Below are 19,061 nucleotides of genomic sequence, written 5' to 3'. Positions count from 1 at the left end.
TCAAAGTTTATCAAAGTAATTCAGATCCTTACGCTGCCCAATTTTTCTGCTTCCAACACATCAACTTCAGGCACTGACTGTCCACTTGCTGCTCATTATATCCCATCCTCTGACATGAGCCTGTACCACAACATAATCACGTTATTCACTACAACTATCCAGTTTTAATAGAACCATTTTTTTCGGGTTCAAAATGTCTGAAGGTCTTTTATGAAGGCCTTTCGATGGTGGGGAGGTATTTTTTTGCGTTCTGGCCTGTGCTGATAACGTGTATGTGTTGTGTTTCAACAGGCTTGATTGTGTTTCCAGCTTTCACCTTCACTATCAGATCCTTTCATTCAATCTCTCTCTCACACTCTCAGCTCAACTCACTCTCCCTTGTGCATTCCTCTAACTCGCTGGCTCTCCATCCCTTTTTCCTTTCCTTGCTGCAAATCAGCTCCGTTCAAGCACTGTAGGAAATGACTTTCAATGGAGGGTTTCCACCCAAATTCACTACTTCCTGGTTTTTATTGCTAGTTGAGGACCAACAACTCCATGACTGAAGATTGTTACTGTTCATTGCTCACAGAAATATGAAGCTGAATTTGAGATTCATGTTTATTTGAAATTCTGAATAGTTAGGCATTAAAAGTACAGTTCATATGCTGCAAATATGGTTTCTTTAAAAAAAAAATTCGAATTTATCTGCATTATTATTTGAATATTGTTATTAGGCTTTCTTCCATATATTTTACATTTTATTTGAAAATATCTGATTAGACCAAAAAAAAAAAAAAATCCCCCTTTTCCTCTTTTTATGAAGTTTGGCTGATGTACCAGGAAGTGATATTACACTAACACATTTGTAACCTGCCTGGAAAATACTCACTTGATTTGTTAAACTCAGTATTAGCTTCAGATAGGCATGATGATCCAATGTCAAAGGTCGGCGTCACTGCCAAAAAGAATTTCTTAATTGACAGTAATTTACAAAAGGCCCAATCTGTGTTTAATTCTGTATCTTGCAGAGACTCATCAGAGTTCTGCCTAAGAAATCAGCTGAGTGTTTAACTGAGGAATGGTAACTTTGTGTCCTCAAAATGTCAGTATTTGGTTGATCTATATAAATCGCCTATCCCACATGGTAATATGACCCCAAAAAGTTGACCCAAAATGCATTTTTCCTATGTCAGAAGACAGAGAACACATCCAGGGTATCACTGCCATTTTCTATTCTCTATGTCACAAGCATTAAACTATCATACTTTTGCTCTTAAAATTATGACACATTGCATAATATTGTTGCTTGAAGCTGGTTATAGAAAAAATTGTGCTGATGAGATTTTGGCTTGAGAGTGTGACAACTGGAGTGCGCGTAATATTGATTTGATTGCAGAAATAAAATGTGCTTTTCAGCCCTGAAAATTTCATGTCTCTCCTGTATTTGCAACTCTGAAAATACTCATAGTATAAAGGTAAAATATTACATGGTTTCATTCAATATACTTAAGTTATTGTACAAAAAACCTTGCTGATTCTGAGGGGTCAGGTTACATGTGAGCAGATATTTGTAGTTTCAGACGGCAGATGTGGAGCACCGTGTGTTTGGAACACCTTTGGAGAACAAGAGGTAAGAAAACGTGTATATATGTACATATACTGTATCTGCTGTCATGCATACACTCAATTATCTACTCACCTGCGTCGCCTCATGCAGAGGAAAAATGTGATGTGCATGAATTCTCCTTTTCCCACAGGCTGCTTATAGAATTAAGACCAGCTTAATGCTCACAATGGAAAGTTTAGATGATGTAGTGAGAGTTTTCACCACTAAAGTAAGCTGAACCAATTTATAGTGCATGACTGGTTCAGGTATATTATATTAATGCCTCCAATCTGGTACTTCTAGCCTAAAACAAATTCTCAGACACTACAATTTGTTGCAGAGCTAGTTTGTCTGACATTTTATATATCTTCCAAACATAATTATGTGTAATTCAACCCACTTCAGAATACACCAAGGTGTTCAAAAGGCTCTAATTATACAGTTCAGATTTCACAGAGTATGTGAGCTTTAATGTCTTTCTGGAGCCCTCAGGGTAAGCTGAGTTATATGTATATACTGCAGAAAGTGTTTATACCACCATGAGAATGTATGGCAGTTTAACAAAACGTGTCTATAGGGCGATGATGAGTAGCCCACAAAGAGTAGAGTCGACCTAAATACACAGTACCTCCTGGACGTGGATAATTTCTGGAGTCTGGCTTCATTCCCTTTTTGTGGGATTAGAGGGTTTTTAGAAGATTACAGTAATAAAGAACACTGATAGGCATCTTTTGAAAGTGAACTGGGCAGCAATATTAAACCAACAGTACTGTATGCACTGTACTGTGTTGCTGCAATGCTTGAATTTATGTAAATTGTATGGAATGCTGTGACTTGCAGTATGTTCTCTGTGAGGACAATGAGTTTATATTGTGGGCGTCATGTGAACAATGTGGAGCTTTAACGGGAAAAGTAACCACAGGTTTTCTAAGATGAGTAAATATATTATTACAAGTATGATAGGTAAAGGTACATTTAGCATATATTTACTTTAAGTTTCGTGCTGTACATAGCTTATGTATTTAACTTTAAGAGGTGGGATGCTTTTTGTAATTAAAAAATTGTGTAATCAATGTCGAAATATGTAGAATAGAATTGATGTTTGTGATAATTCTACATAGATAATCACACAGATGACTAGAATTATGGTTCAAACAATCGTTCAACTTGCACTTTACATCCATGTCTGTTCAGATTTGACCTCATGGGTGTGATCACCTCATTATGTTATTCTATTTAAGGAAGTCTCAATTTAACCTCAAAGAGGTCAAGACACTTTTTAACTGATCAGCATCTGCTTTAACCGAAACCTGAACCTTTGTTTGACAGAGGTAAAGGGGGAGCACAATTTGTGAAAGGACTTCAGAAATGCAAATTTTAAATAATTTTAATAAGTAATAATTGGAAGTTAATTCATTGGTATAACAAAATGAGCCCAGTTGACTTTTGCCCCGTTGCTGTTTTAGTCAGCGGAAACATGATTTGGACCGTTAAGTTGGCTCTGTTACACAGAACACTGGGATATAGAAACGCTGTCTCTGTTTGATGAGTTCTGGCTGGAGGTCATTAAGAATCACAGAAGCCTTTGTCATGGTGGCCCATCATTGGCCAAACCCCAAGAATGCTCTTTGATTGCCAACATGGAATTGCCTGTAATGCAATTGACCGCTTCCTCAAGTCACTACAGTAAAAACCGGAAGAGGCTCAGCTATTTAATTATCAAGCCTATGCACTATACACTTAAATACACTTAAAGTGTGTATTATCTTGAAAAACGATATCCTATTGGTTTACGGTGGGGCAAAACCTTGATATGTAGACATATTAGACATGTGTGTGAAATTTTGTCATAATTACCATATTGACCACCAACATCTAAACGCATCGTCTTCCAAGTCCAAACAAACACTTGTGCCATATTTAAAGACTTTCCCTCCAGTTGTTCAAAACATATTATGTTCACAAGAATGGGACAGATGGATGGACAACCTGAAAGCGTAATGCCTCCAGCGTGGTTGTTGCCAGTGCAGATGCCATTAAAAAAATTATAAACAATCCAAATTAGTGGTGCAATGACCAGATTTTGCTTGTGATAAAGTTTAGACAATGGAGAGATACTAAAAAAACATGGACAGCTTTATAAGACATCATGTTTTATCATATTGCTGCCAGCTGGCTGCTTGGTCAGAGTTTGTTCGGTTCAGCCCCATTTGGTTTCACTTTGCTGCATCACCTTCAGTTCAGGATCACAGCTCTGAGAGGCGAGGCCACATCTGGATTATTCATTAGCGTAGCTGGAGCCTGTGCATGTGTGCGTATTTAATAGTAATTGAGAATAAACCTGGGCAAGAGAAAGCAGACTTTTCCTATGGGTGTCAGGGAAGTGTTGGTACAATAACTAAAGAAAAGGAGGAAGGAACTGTAGTTAAAGAGTTGCTGTGTTACGGTTCTACAGTAAATTCCTCAGTGAATGTAGTACATGAATTCTGTTAAAGCGATTTCTCTACTCTATTTTGAACGGTGTCTTTTGGACTGGTGTATGTGCACTTCATAATGCACCTGAAAGTAGGAAAAGCACAGCAATAAACAATAAAATCTATGATGGCTGAATTCCATTTAGCTGCTTCAGTTTCAGGGTCCTGGTGCAATGCTAACTCACTGACACGCTGATTATGGCTTACTGGGACATTTGAATAGAAATGAGCCATGGTTAATGTCTTGTTCCACATTCAACAATAAAAAAAAAAAGAAAAAGCTGCATGCTGTTTTTGTTCCCAGTCATTTTTCCAGTGTTAAAATCAGCGACAGTCCAGACATACTTTGCTGAAAATTGTCACAAGCTGAAGGCTCCATTTATCAGAGACAAATTACAGGCAGAAAACAGCCTTACATGGATTTCACCTTTAGGCACAGCTGTGTGTCATTACCAAAGATTAGACTGAGCTTCCAGAGACAGACAGTGTTTAATTTGTGACTCATCTGGGCATTTCACCACATAAAAGAATGATGATGCCTTAATGGAAAAAACAATCACTATGATATGATGCCTTTCAAACAGTTTAAAGTAGTCTTCTGTTGTGTGACTGGCATTTAAACAGTTATAGCTGTGGTCCTGCAGTGGGTATAAATATGCAATTCAGACAGAATTGAGGTATTTTAAACAGAGGAGTGGAGCAGGATCTGATTCTGGATTGATCTGCTGCAATGTGGATTATATTTTATGTTCAAAAGACTCTTTAAATGAGATCAATAAACACTGCGAGAATGGACGCAGAATACAGCACAGATTACATTACACTTGTTTCACGCAGGCAGGTGTTTGATTGATGGGAACATGGGTTAAGGAATTCCAATAAATCCCTCCTGACCTCATCAAGCAGTTTGGAGGTTCTCTGTCTGGTTTGTGTCAGAGCAAAGGAATGTACAGCAGCCAGCTTTGGCTTTATCTGAGAATTTAGATCAGCCCGCGACTTTGTTTAACGTTGTTCTATCATGCAGGTGTGTTAAACATGACAGCGGCTCTGATGACTGCGGCTCTGTGTTTGAAGGCAGCAGGTGACTGAACGGTTCGATGTGCAGCTGCACTGCAGAGACACTCAACAGTTTGCAGTTCAGATTCCACAAAACACAGGCTGCATTATGACGGAAGAAAGTGCAGGACAGTTTCTTAACTCACAGTGATTGTTAATAGAGTTGAAGTAATGTAACATTTACTATTGCAAGGATAAAAAGAGTCTGTTTCAAATTAGCTCTTTAATTTGTCTGTTATTTTTCACTCACTAAAGGATTCCATCTCTCTGTCTCCATCTTTCCTTCCACATTTCATTTACGATTCTACCATCTCATTCATCAAACATCATTTTTTTCATTCTTTCTTCATTATTTCTTTACATCCTTCCATCCTTATCTGACTTTTATCAGTGGATTCCTGCATTTTTTGCTGTTGTAGGTGTATCAGTGGTTTCTTCCGAGGTAAAGTCTTTAAAATTGATGTTCTGTCATCGTCCTCATCACTATTTTGGCTTGTGGCCCATTAAAACACAGTGTTGCCTACTTGCGATCCACCATCAGCACCAACATATTTCAACATTTTTTTACGGATATTTAACCCTCTGAAGTCCCGAATTCACTGGCAGGCTTGAAAGGCAAGTTATCTTTAAACAAATCACCCAAAAAATAAAAAATACTATTAAGCCATTAGTGACTGAGTGCAGATCAACAGTCATGTGACAAAAATTTGGAGAGTTTTCAGCCAAACTGCAGACTGTTTACAAACAGAAGATAGGACATAACAACAGAAACATATTAAAGATGCAAGTAGGAAAATATCAAAAGTATGTAGAGTCAGCATTTTTTTTCCAGTGTTGGTAACACCTTTAGACACATGTTGAAAATGCATGTTATTTTCCAAAAATTACAAAATTCCATAATTTAGAGCAGCAAGAAACTGTAAAAACAGGAAGAATTTTTACTGCCCATCAGTTTTTGGACAGAAAAAGTGATAAGCTAGAATATTTGATGAAGAACACTTTGTTATGTGTCAATTACCATTTGCAGTCACCAAATTGTGTATAATCTCAGTCAACCTTTAGATGATTACTGACTCAGCTGCAATCAAACTCAGGTGGCAAAAATTCAGGGACTTTCTGGCTGAACTGCAGGCTGAGAGGAGACAAGTATGGAAACATTAAAAATGCAAGCAGTAAAGTATCTGTATGTCTAGCCACCTTTTTCCAACACTGGAAACACTTGTGCGCACTTGAATAAATGCTGTACATGATTCAAGTTTCTTTCAATTTTTGTAAAATAAATAATCAAAGAAATTGTTTAAGTAGATTTTATAGTCTGAAATAAACAACCAATAAATCAAGAAAGTCACTGTCAGTTAAAGTCTTAAAATTCAAGTAAAACAATCTGAGAAAAATCCAAAATAGTATTTTTTCACACCCACCCCAGGAGAAATCCTGACCTCCAGGTTAACAAGGGAAGATTGAGCCATCTGTGCCTCTTTATCTACTGTCAATCAAAGCACAGCTTAAACATCTCCAGGAAGTTGGGGTCACTGTGTAAAGGCGTCCCACCAGCAGTGCATGTGCTTCCACTGTATGTACATCACACTGTCTCACCATCCCTCCCCCGTCTCCCTCTCCTCCCTCTAATATCCGTCTTTTCCTCCCAAATTCCCAAATCACTCAAGTGCAACAACAAGAGTGATTTGTGACAAGAGCTGCATCACCGGCGTTCCACAAGACTGTCTCCAAATTCCTTCAACAAGTCTGTACAAAGGTGTGTGTGTGTGTGTGTGGTAATGCGTGTGTGATTTTTTTTTCTTCTTTTTTTTTTCCATATGTAAGAGAAGAAAAAAACTGTGATATAGAGCAAAACTACATGTGTGGACATGCACAAAGAATAAGACAGACGGAAAACCAACAGGCAGATATGTGGCTGCTCGTGTGTGTGTGTGTCTCTGTGTGTGTGTGTGTGTGTGTGTGTGTGTGTGTGTGTGTGTGTGTGTGTGTGTGTGTGTGTGTGTGTGTGTGTGTGTGTGTGTGTGTGTGTGTGTGTCTCTCTCTCTCTGTGTGTGTGTGTGTACTGTATGTGACTAATTTGACAGAGTAATGATGGCTTATTTTAAAATCCACCGCCTGCAGGGAGCTACACACATGCGTAAGCTGCACAGACACCAGCTCATACAGTCCACATCTGCAACACACATTCACACGTACTATTAAATTAATCACATACTGCCCACTTCCACTTCTGAGACCTACACTTATCTGGAAATTGCCTCACACACAGCCAACGCTATATCCATGTCTATTAAAACAAGCCCCGTCTTGTCTTTCTTACCTCAACAATAAAAATAAACAAAGGACGGGAAGTTTATTTGTATGCAGGTTGTAATCAGAGAATAAGTCTTCCTCTCCTACTTCCTCATCTGAGCATCTCAGCAGTTTCTCTCCCATGAAACTACATGAACGCACTGAGAAAAACAACAATTTTCTACGTCTTCCCATCATCCTTCTCCTTGTCTCTTATTAGGTTGATGCTTACGTTTGCACCTTTTCTCTTCCTTTACATTTAACTCTCTGAAGCCTGAAACCTGCAGGGAGGTTTGAAAAGAACATCGCTTTAACAAAATATTAAAATTTACACAATTTATCAGAGCCGGAAACCATAAAAGCTTACCAATGGTCTTTGAAGAACTCGTGCTGTTTGGTGGGGAAACTTCACCAAATGTAACTTTAAAATTGTTATATCTCATCAAAATCACTTTATTCTACATATTTCATTTATGAATTTGCCAAAAACAAGTGGTTTGCACTTACAAGACTCAGTAAAAATTAATACTTCTGCGCCGCATTGCACAAACATAAAGCCATTACAGGCTCACCAGATTGTCATGTCTGGAAATATGTGTGCTGTAATTCAGAATGTAGTGTCCTGATATATCATGTGGATGGAATAGAATGCTTTCATCTGGACTGAATCTGCCTGAATTAGAAATAACATCAGCTGGTGTTAGAACAACATGTCTACCTGCCCATTATTGCTGCAGCAGATGCAGTCAAAGAGCTCTGCTTATAACAGTTTTCACACAACTTCATTCCCAATCTCTCACACACCTTCAGCTGGTCCAACATGTTACATAATTAACAGAGTTTTACACTAAAGGCTTTGGTCCATTTTAATTTTGTTCAGATTTTGTTCTGTCATTGAATTTGTAGCAAAATTTTCAGAATTTGTTCAGCATTCGGACAAAGAATTTCAACGCTTTTGCAAGCTTGAACTTGCAAACTTACACAGAATTAGTTTAAATTCAATACAAAACAATAGCTATTGTCCTTTCAAAAGCAGAATTCCACTGACAGAGATTTAAAGTAATGTCACACATCAAGTTGATACTTTGGCTTTCTGCTTGAGATTTGACACTGCTGACAGTAACATGATCTCTTATATTACATACACACTTCTACTGACTTGACACTGGACCTTGATCAAATCTCTGGTCATGAAAGACATTTATTTATATAAAAAAGATGCAGAATGGTAGGGCTGGACCCGAATTTCCAAATATTCGGTGGTGACAGTGGTATCCGAATATTTATTTTGAGATCCGAATATTTTCATCATTGAACCAAACCGAATATTTGGACATTTGTCATTAATTGGGGCCGAATATCCGGAGCCCAGAAACTGCTATTCATCCCAGCCCTACAGATTAGTGCTTCTTTATTCAATGCAGCTTAGTTTTCACTTCATTCAAATGCCAGATTTTACCCTCTTCTCCTTTTTCCAGCATGTCGGACTTGTCGTAACAAATCTTGCATCTTATTTGCATTACAGGCATGCAGGTATATGTCACTGTGAAAACACAGATGGCACTGGAACAGAGTGAAACCACAGCCAAGAATAATTGAACCCTTGTGCTTCAGATCAGACTCATAGCTCGGGGATATGAATTTTGTAACGGGCTTTTTGCAGTGCCTAGTGTGTGTTTGAGTGTGTGTCGGTGGATGTGTGTCGGAGCAGGCAGAGAGCTTTAAGCCACCTTAATAAGATTCATCATGTTTATGAGCTGCCGTGTTTACCAAGACATCCTCTCATCTTAGTGCAGTCAAGCACACAAACAAACAGACACACTAACAAATCCAGTCAGTAACTATGTTAGTTTGCCACAAGTGTATGAGTCATGACAATGTAGTCTGATTCCCTGATTCTCTGTGTGTGTATTTGTGTGAATATGTGAATTTCAAAGGTACAACTTTGTTTCTTACTTGTAGGGGTCATTGGGGTCCTTGGCATTGCAGGCCTCAGCATGTCCGTTACACACACAGCGTCCTCCGATGCTGATGTCTTTAATGCTGTAGTAGTACTGCAGGAAATCAACAACACACAACATGAACAGCGATCATCAATACGTTTTCAAACTTTATGGAACTGTATCACATTTTGGAAGATGTGTTTTCTGGCCTACAGTCGCATGAGAAGATCAACACCAATCTAATGTCTGTATGGTAAATATGAAGCTTAGCTTAGATTGAAGACAGTGGTGGAAAGTAACTAAGTACATTCATCCATTTACTGCACTTAAGTTCAGCTTTGAGCTACATGTACTTCAGATGTTCAGGCTTGTGCGAGGGCGTATGGAGGCTCCTGGAGGTCGTATGGAGGCTGTTTTGGCTACAAGCTGAGGATAGCAAGTAACCTGTTATCCAACAAACCTTGACTATATAAAGCCTTGCATATCCTTTCCAACCCTCCCTCCTTCCACTGAACAAATTCAGTTGACTCAATTAGTGAGTCTGACAGTAAATTGAACTCACAGATACTGTTTGACCTGATTTAAGAGAGAAGGCCACCACAGGGTGCAGAAGGTTAGGTATGTAGCTATAATGTTTAGATGTAAAATGACATTTTGTTGTCCTTCAGTCACTCATTACAAATGAATATAAGACCATGACAATAGTGCTAATTGATTGAGGATAAGGTTTTTAGTTTGCTGTGTTGCCTCACCCTGCGGGTGACAGTGGGGTCACGGAGCGCTTTGCCCATCAGGTGTCCCAGCAGCGTGTTCGTTCTCAGGAAACGAAGCCTGATGTTGGTGGCCTTTGTAAACTCCCTCAGCACCGGAGAGTAGGAGAAGTTCATCGCTCCGGGGCGACCGTTCACCAAAGACACTACAATCTGGGAGAAGTGGGTGGAAGTATAACATCAGTTAACAGACAGGTGTCAAAGTATGAACGTCAGAAATTGATAAAGAGCAGCAAACATCAGAGATATGACATCAAACATACTAAATCACAAAATACGTACAATGTCATAACAAGGTAACTTTCTAAATATGATGTTTTACATTTAACTTGTTACTGCCTCTTATAGAACTGCACTGCGATTGAAAGATCCCATTTCATGATTTTTGTCTTTTTTCCCCTTTCCATAAGTGTGTTATATTATGTAGCTGCTTCTATGTGTATGTAAAAATATGGAAACTTACAAAGTCCACAACAATAGCAGATATTTTCTTCCACAGACAACACAGCTTCTTACCTGCCTGACATGCCTCATGATACGTGTAGGCTTTTCTTCTGTTACTTATCTACTTCACCATGTAGCATATTTGCATAACGCTTGCCTAGCAGCTAGTTTGAAACTCAAACAACAAATGAGCAGCTTCCTCACAGTCCTCACTAGAGCAGCTTCTGCTAGAGCTAGAATATGGGCTTTTTACATTGTACTTTATAGGACTGCAGGATGAATTTTCTGACTAGCACAAAATAGAAGTACTATTTCATCTTGTTATCCTGTTTTAATTGCATTTATGTCCTATGTATGCTGGTCCAGAAGCTATGCCTGAAGAAGATAAACAGTAATCCTTGGCACATTTATAGGAACAGTAGAAGTAGAAAAAAAATGTGTGAGAACAGAGAGTGTCTTTTGAATGAAAATCTCAAAAAATGTTAGTCTTCAGGCAACAGAATGACCTACAGAGCACTGTGTTGGGCTGCATTAATGATTATTTTCATCATTGATTGAGGCACACGTTAGTTAATTAATTAATCTTGCAACATGCAAGAAAACAGTGAATCAATTAAATTCACTGCAATGTCCCAGGGTCCAAAATGACTCCTTCAAATGGCTTGTTTTGTCCAAATTTCTTACATCTTTGTCATATAAGATAAATACAGGCAATAAATCCTTACTTTTAATTAGTTAGAAATAAAGAGTAAAACACGATTAAAGTGCTTAATTGACTATTCAAATAATTGGCAAATAAATTTTTGTCGAATGACTGAACAATCAATTAATTGTTTTAGGGTCAAATCGACAGTATTTTATATGCAAACACACTCACCTCTCCATTTTCCAGTGGCACTATACGAGAATATTCAGTGGTGCAGATAACGTCATCATCGTGGTTGATTCTCTCAATGGTGCTCTGTCCAAAGCGCTCAATACAGTCTCTCTTAGAGGCTACACACACACACACACACACACACACACACACACACACACACACACACACACACACACACACACACACACACACACACACACACACACACACACACACACACACACACACACACACACACACACACACACACACACACACACACACACACACGCACACACACACACACACAAACACAAGAGAAAGGGAGAGAGAAAAGAAAAGCTTATAATCATTTGCAACCGCATATTTGAAAACATGAGAGCATTCCCTCGTGTTAAACTTCAGCAGTGTGAACCATCTTGTGGCATCTCAATGATGCATCTCAGTGCGATAATTAGAGGAGGGTTTGATGGAGGTCTGCACTTTACTCAGCAGTCCTCTTTAAACACACCTCAGCTGGAGCTTTACAGCAGCTGGAATCCATAAACAGCAGCTTCTACTGACTACAATAACTCCCCAATAGCTCTCTTTAAGCTTAACCTACTGCAAAACATAACTCATTCCAAACATGTAACTTCTTAGGCCATAACAAGGGCTAACTACAAATTCCTAAAATATAAAACTCAAAGATATTCAATTTAAAATGGTAAAAAAATATATATATATATAAAAAACATGTTTTAAATGAAAATGACTAAAGGGGGAAGGAGTTTCAGAAAAGGTGCAAGCTTCTGTATCTTTTCTTTTTGTCACTGAGGTGAGGTTACAGTTTTGGTGTCATTTTGTGTGAGAGCATCTTCTCACTTCACTTTATTATGCATTTTTGCATAATATTAAAATATATATCTAAAAAAACATGGCAATATCTGGTTCACATGTGAAGAGTGGCATGGTTTCAGTAAACAAGACTCATCGTTTTGTGTAGGTTGCAATAGGAACATGGCAGAGTTCTGTGACGACTGGCGTTGGTTTGTCTGTCTGTTTGCAACATTACTCAAAAACGGACAAACGGATTTGGATAAAATTTTCAGGGAAGGTCAGAAATGACACAAGGACCAAGTGTTTAGATTTTGGCAGTGATGGGGCTTATAGTCTGGATGTAACTATGACTACACGTGAACACTACAATTGCGGTCCTACTACAAAATGACCCCTGCAGACCATGAATTTTTTAAAGATTTCATCCGTCAGAAATCATACAACGACTGAGCAGCCTTGGCAGAGTACTGCACTGTCTGAGTGCTTTTCTTGTGTTTTACTTAAACTGCTTTTTTGTGCTTTGGTGTGTGAGACAAAATGATTTCACTGGAAGTTTGGAACTACCCAACTCAACTGTACTAGTCACATGAGTATCATAGTGAAACTTTTTTCTTAAACAGCATTCGTAACCTTGTAACTATCTAACTAAAGTACAATATTCAGCAGCTTTGTCTAAATATTATTAGTCTGAGTGCTTTGAATGTTGATAGGATCTCACTAAAATTATCTCCATTCATCTATTGTCCAGTTTCTCCTGGGGATCCAAGCAAGTTTTAGGTGTAACTATGATTCTCTGCTCAGTTGGACCCTCCAAGAAAATCACATAAGGAAGGGGCATAGGGGGTTTAATAAGATTTTAAACCATCTCAGCTGGCTCCTTTCATTGTGAAGGAGCAGCCACTGTACTCAAAGATCCGTCTCAATCCCCGAGCTTCGATCTTGAAGTCTGAACCCAGCCACCCAAAGAAGAAAATTTATTTCAGCAGAGTGTATCTGCAACATCATTCTTTAGCTGACTACCAAGAGCTCATGACCACTAGATGAGGGATGGAGTGTAGATCAAGTGGTAAATTGAAAGTTTGCCTTCTGGCTCAGCTCCCTCTTCACCACAACAGTCCAGAACAACACCTGCATTACAGCTGATGCTGCATCAATCAGCCTGTCCATCCACGTCCTATTTTACCTGTCACTTCAGAATGAACTCCTTTGCCTGGAGCAGCAAGGAACCCACAACCCAGAGGGAGCAATCCTAAGTTTTCCAGCAGAGAAACATGGCTGCAGAGATGGAGGCACTGGCTCTCATCCATTACTTAAAAAAATGTTTTCAACCTTCTCTTCTTGCCTTTGTCTCTATCTCTCTGAGCTATGAAGAACACCAGATCAACTATGATGTGTTTCAGGTACTCTATGCATAAAGCTGAGATGAGGATGACACTATTTAATCATTTATGTTACCGTGACCAGTTTATAGACAGGACAGGGTGAATTATGAATAAAAATGCAGTTGTGAGATCCAGTGGCAGCAAGCAGCAGTCGGTAATCATATAATTTCACCCTTTATGAATGCTGACTGATTGATCTGGCCATCTTCTGCCTCTTAGAAGTCATTCACCCTTGAAAGAATGTCTGTCGGTCTGAGACATGACTTCAGCTGGTTTAAGTCACATTGTTCCTTCATGAAGGCTGAGTGTACATTCCTAGATTCACTTTATCTCAGATTTGTCCTTGGCACAGAAGAAAGAAGCAGCCATGAAAACAACACAACTCAGAGGAGAAAGGGGTGATTTTACAACGGCAACTTGTCAAATTCAACCTTATTGGAGAGTGTTTGTGTGTGAGTGAGTCTGTAGCAGCTGCAGCTCAAATAGCTCTGACATTTACAGCTCTGAGGGTAATGCTACCTTACTCTGTGGTATTTAACACACCCACAGATCTCTTGTCATTCCTGTGACCATAAGAAACAAGGTGGACTGGATTAACATCAGTATTTTATTCTGGAAAGAATTCAGCTTCTGTTGTCAGTGCTATAATCACAATGCAATTTAATGACTGAATAAAAAAACAAAACAAAACAAAAAAAATTCCTAATTTTTTTTTAAACTGAGTGTTATTTTTCTCATTAAGTTAAAGGACCCGTTTCAGTCAAAAGCTTTTTACTTCGTTAACATGTCTATATGGTGCTTTACAAATGCTAGAAGACACAGCATGAGTGAAATAAGCAGTCAGGGCCCTGGCTGAGTATTTACACCTTAAAACCTCAAAAACACAGATTCAGACATCTGGGGTTTCGTCTGTAACAGGATCAGTTTCTGGTTCAAACATGCGCTGCATTACTCCAAAATTGCAACCTGTCTTTGTGCAGCATAGCAGAGACACTATGATCCAAGGTAGCCAATCAAGTTGTATTCGACTTAGCTCTGGCATCAGAGGATCAAATGTGAGCAAGCACCGGCCTGTTATTTGTCAGATGTACATGGATTTTCAGAAGTGCAGAAGTGATTCTTATGCAAATGCATTACTCCAATAATGCCAACTTTGTGCCACTTCTGGGCTGAGAACCAAGATTTTGTCAACAGTAGCTGAACTTCTTAAATACGAGTAACCACACTGCACACAGTAAAGCATCAATATACTCCAAATTCTAAAGTTTCAACAAGCTTCAGTAGGATTTATTTGGTTTGAAATTTTTCAAAGGCACCAACACTGAAATTGGCAAACTATACAGTCCGTGGTTTCAGGCTGCAAATCCCTGTTTTGTTTAGAGGTAAATTTGTGTTGTTGTTTTATATGTCTTGCATGACAGGGATGATATAATGATGTATGATAATTTGCAGACTCCTTCATCTGCTTTGGAAGAAGCAGATGAAATAGCCAGAGTCCTTGTGAATATACCAGTAAACACACTGGCAGTGATATATTCACCAGGAGTCTGAGAGCAAGCTGAGGAGTTTTGTCAGCTTTAAGGCCAACCCACTTCACATCAAAGAATTTCAAATTAAAGACGTCCATCAAAGTGTCAAGACTTAACTACTTATCTACTGCTGCCAACTCTGACACCGGGAGCAGTTTTTTTTTTTTATTTTTTATTATCCCTTATTAATCCCACGAGGGGAAATTCAGATTTTCGCATATCTCCACAATTGGGGGAGTCAGAGCGACGGGTCAGCTGCAGTACCGCACCCCTGGACCAGGAAGGGTTAAGGGCCTTGCTCAAGGGCCCAACAGTGGCCAGATCGGGGCTTGAACCTCTGACCTTCTGATCAGTAGTCCAGAGACTTAACCATTGCAAGGAACACTGTACACACACACACACACACACACACACACACACACACACACACACACACACACACACACACACACACACACACACACACACACACACACATATATATGTATATACATACATATATATATATATATATATATATATATATATATATATATATATATATATATATATATATATATATATATATATATATATATATATATATATATATATATATATATACATACATATATATATACAGACACACATACTGACCAAAACCACGTCTGCTTCTACCTCAAGCTGCGACCTGTTGGCAAACATCCCTGGAATTCCCCTGCAGCCCACCTGAACTGACAGCTGCCACAGCCAATCAGCTGGCAGCTCTATGATGTAATGGAGCCCCCCCCCATTATGTGTATTATGTCGGTGAATGTGTGCGTGTACTCACAGGCAAAGTACTGCCAGGGTTGGTAAGTGAGCCCAGAGTCAATGGATCTCTCCAGAACCCACAGGTCTGGACGGGGGGAGTTGGCAAATTTAATCAACACGTAGGCCACATGGAAGAGCTGCAGAAACACAGAAGAGACGAAAATCACAAGAAAAAACATTATTACCTTTATTTGGACCATTGGCTAAGACAGGCATGATTCATGGACTGAAACGTGTTTAAGTTGGATAATAAATAGCAGTTAACTTTGAAAGCATGAATACATATAGAAAGTAAGCAATGTAAAATGAGAGAAAGATAAAGAAAATAATTTTTTTTAAAAAATGAAAGCATGTCAAGGAGTGAAGAAAAATATAAAGCAGTGATGACACCATCAGATCTCAGAGACTGACACTGGGGCCAATCAAGGCATTATTTACTGACTGCTAACAGCACAAACCTAAGCCAGATCCTTTGATTATCTCCGTTGTTACACAGAAACATGGTATCAGACTGGGACTCAGTATGAGCAGATACTAAATATTAAATGACTTTAATCATTTTCATCATTAAGGTCTGTTGTATACAGCGGCCAAGTTTGAGATCTCTTGGCGTGACCCCCTATGAGGATTTAACCCCTGAAAATGAGTAAAAATAACAAAAAATCTTACAGTTAATGCAAAATGGTGGACTTCCTGTTGGGTTTAGAATATGGCTGCCATTGACTTTTTTGTGCGCCGCAACATGCTACATATGGCTACCAAACTCTGTAGATGTAAGTGAAATGTTCGGTCCGTGGTAGATGTTACAAATGTTGCAGTGGGCGCCATGAAGCCATTTTTCCACACACATGCGCAAGTCCTATAAAGTTCTGATGTGTGTGCAAATTTTCAAGAGTTTTTTGAGCATGTTCAGGCCCTCAAAAATGCAATTCTTTGGGGTGAACGGTAATTCCTTGCATTCCAATAGGGTCCTATGCACTGTCAGTACTCGGGCCCCAGTTAACTGAAAAGGAATATGTAGGAATAAATACAAAAGGAAACAAGATTCACTAACCAAAAACAACAGACAGCTGGAGTGAAAAAAGAAAGGCCAGCTGGCAGCTTCTAATAAAACCAATCGACCGTTGCAGTGACCTGAACAGTTGACCTGTCAAATCTTTCCCGTCTGCACAGACGTCACGTCAAAACCAACTACAGTACCTGTGATCTGCTACGTCCTGTTACATGTTATGTTACTGTCAAAAAGCTGATTCTTAAAATCCTAACGAGCACCAGATGCTGCTTCGTCACACATTGAGTCGGGCTCTAGTTTCATCGCGGCTCTCCGGCCGTCTGCAGCCTTTTCTCTTTCACTTGTCATCCCTCATTCATTTCCTGAAAGGCCCTGAAGTTGGATAGACAGAGATGACAAACTGCTCTCATGGGCAGAAACAGAAAGACAGAGTAGCTCAGCTGCATCGTTTTGTCTGTCAGACCTTGAAATCGCTCCCCAGTTGAAACAGAACACACTGAAATAACACAATGACGCACATACTAACATTAGAACGAATCACAATCACCTCCTGTGTGTGTGAGTTGGAGAAAGAAAGGCAGTGCTGATAGGTCAAGTACGTGTTGATTGAAACTATGTATAAATCTGCAATAAAGCTGTCAGAAATTGAAATTGTTCGCACACTTTTGGGTTGTGTCCTGCATTTTCCAGGCTTAATGTAACATATGATGCCAGAATACTCATTGGTCCCATGATACCTAATGATAACTATTCATTATGTGCGAAGGCAGGTTTTATTAGAGAGAAAGTGAGAAGAAAGGAATAAATTATGATTAACATTCAACTGGAAAAACTGTTTTTCCAACTATAAAGGGCCATTGCAAGCCTGGAAATTTGATCAACTTGAAGACATCAGAGGTTTGACTACAGAATACTGTCTTTTTGCTTCAATAAAGCACTAAAATTCCCCCAAAATGTCAAAACAAACCATCTTCTCCAGTCAGAAAGGTACAGATGAGTTTAGTTTCTTCTGCTTTAACCTGCAATATAAAAGATAGATGAACTCTCTGTGATGTCACTCACAGTTTTCCTGAACAGCAGATTTGAAGCTCAGTGTGCTTTTCAATACCTTGACCCATGAGGTTACGTGAACCTAATGAAATTTGCTTGATAATTTCATTTCAGTTCAGGATTTCAAGTCCCTTCCTCTGTCTCAGCATACCTGGACAATTCCAGACCATTAAGATAGTTCAGATTGAACACAATTTCATTAGAAGCTGTCATCAAATGAACGATTAATGCAAACTGCTTTTAGAGTCTGGTATATCAAATACACTTTGCCAAAAATACCAAGATGTCCTACTACATCTCTTTGGATTTTGCGGTTGCAGGAAAAACTGTAAGTATGTAAATTTGAAATCCACACTTGGTTACGCCTGTTGTCAACTTGGTAGTTCCTGATTCCTCATAACTCCGAACTAATCCAAAAATAAGCAAAGAAGCAGACTATAAGTGGAGCAGAGGTGGGCCATGGATTACAAAAGAACAGCACCTTTATTATGCCTAACTTTAACCAATGATACAATTTAAATGGGTGAGTTGAATAAAAAAAAATTCCCCCCATTTCTTTGTCATGAATGGTGAGATTAGCTAGTAGAGATCAAAACCACTTTTTGTACCAGGCTGCAAACACGTTAATTTTTTGCTGTAAAGTTGGACATTTTTACACAGAGGTCTATGAGGACAAACTCACTTTTGGAGCCAACCTCAAGTGGCTGTTTAAGGAACTGCAGTTTTTGGCACTTCAGCTCCGCCTTGGAGGTTGCTACTTGGTTTGGAGACATTACGTACATGCCTAATTCAGCTTGACAACACTAAGGAAATGCCTGACCACAAGGGGGAAGCAGTCAGGAAAGAGACCTTCAGATCTTTTTTTTTTTTTGGAACAAAGCTTTTGGAGCACCACAGTTTTGTTCAAAATTTGCATTTTTTCTGGGCAAGTTTGTTTATTTCAACAGTTTGCTGTAGAGATGGACAACAAAGAGGAGGGAGAGAGAGGAATATGTAACATGCATGTAACGCATGTCTTTGCCTGGCAATCTTTGTCAGAAATTATGGGTAA

At 39.0% G+C, this 19,061-nt stretch overlaps 1 protein-coding gene across 2 annotated transcripts in view; it reads right to left on the bottom strand.

Annotated features, from left to right (window-relative positions):
- lama5 (laminin, alpha 5) overlaps positions 1–19,061 on the bottom strand; it is a 126,872-nt gene that overhangs the window by 66,439 nt on the left and 41,372 nt on the right. For both annotated transcript variants that reach the window (XM_023272901.3, XM_023272902.3), the window contains exons 3-6: positions 15,968–16,085; positions 11,445–11,563; positions 10,106–10,276; positions 9,367–9,464 (exon numbers count right to left, since the gene is read on the bottom strand). In XM_023272901.3, coding sequence (XP_023128669.2) covers positions 9,367–9,464; positions 10,106–10,276; positions 11,445–11,563; positions 15,968–16,085 — 506 coding nt within the window. The remainder of the gene's footprint in view (positions 1–9,366; positions 9,465–10,105; positions 10,277–11,444; positions 11,564–15,967; positions 16,086–19,061) is intronic.

Source organism: Amphiprion ocellaris, chromosome 8, assembly GCF_022539595.1.
Source record: "Amphiprion ocellaris isolate individual 3 ecotype Okinawa chromosome 8, ASM2253959v1, whole genome shotgun sequence".
NCBI lineage: Eukaryota > Metazoa > Chordata > Actinopteri > Pomacentridae > Amphiprion > Amphiprion ocellaris.
The sequence above is the reverse complement of the archived record's forward strand: the minus strand, read 5'-3'. Positions and strand labels throughout refer to the sequence as shown.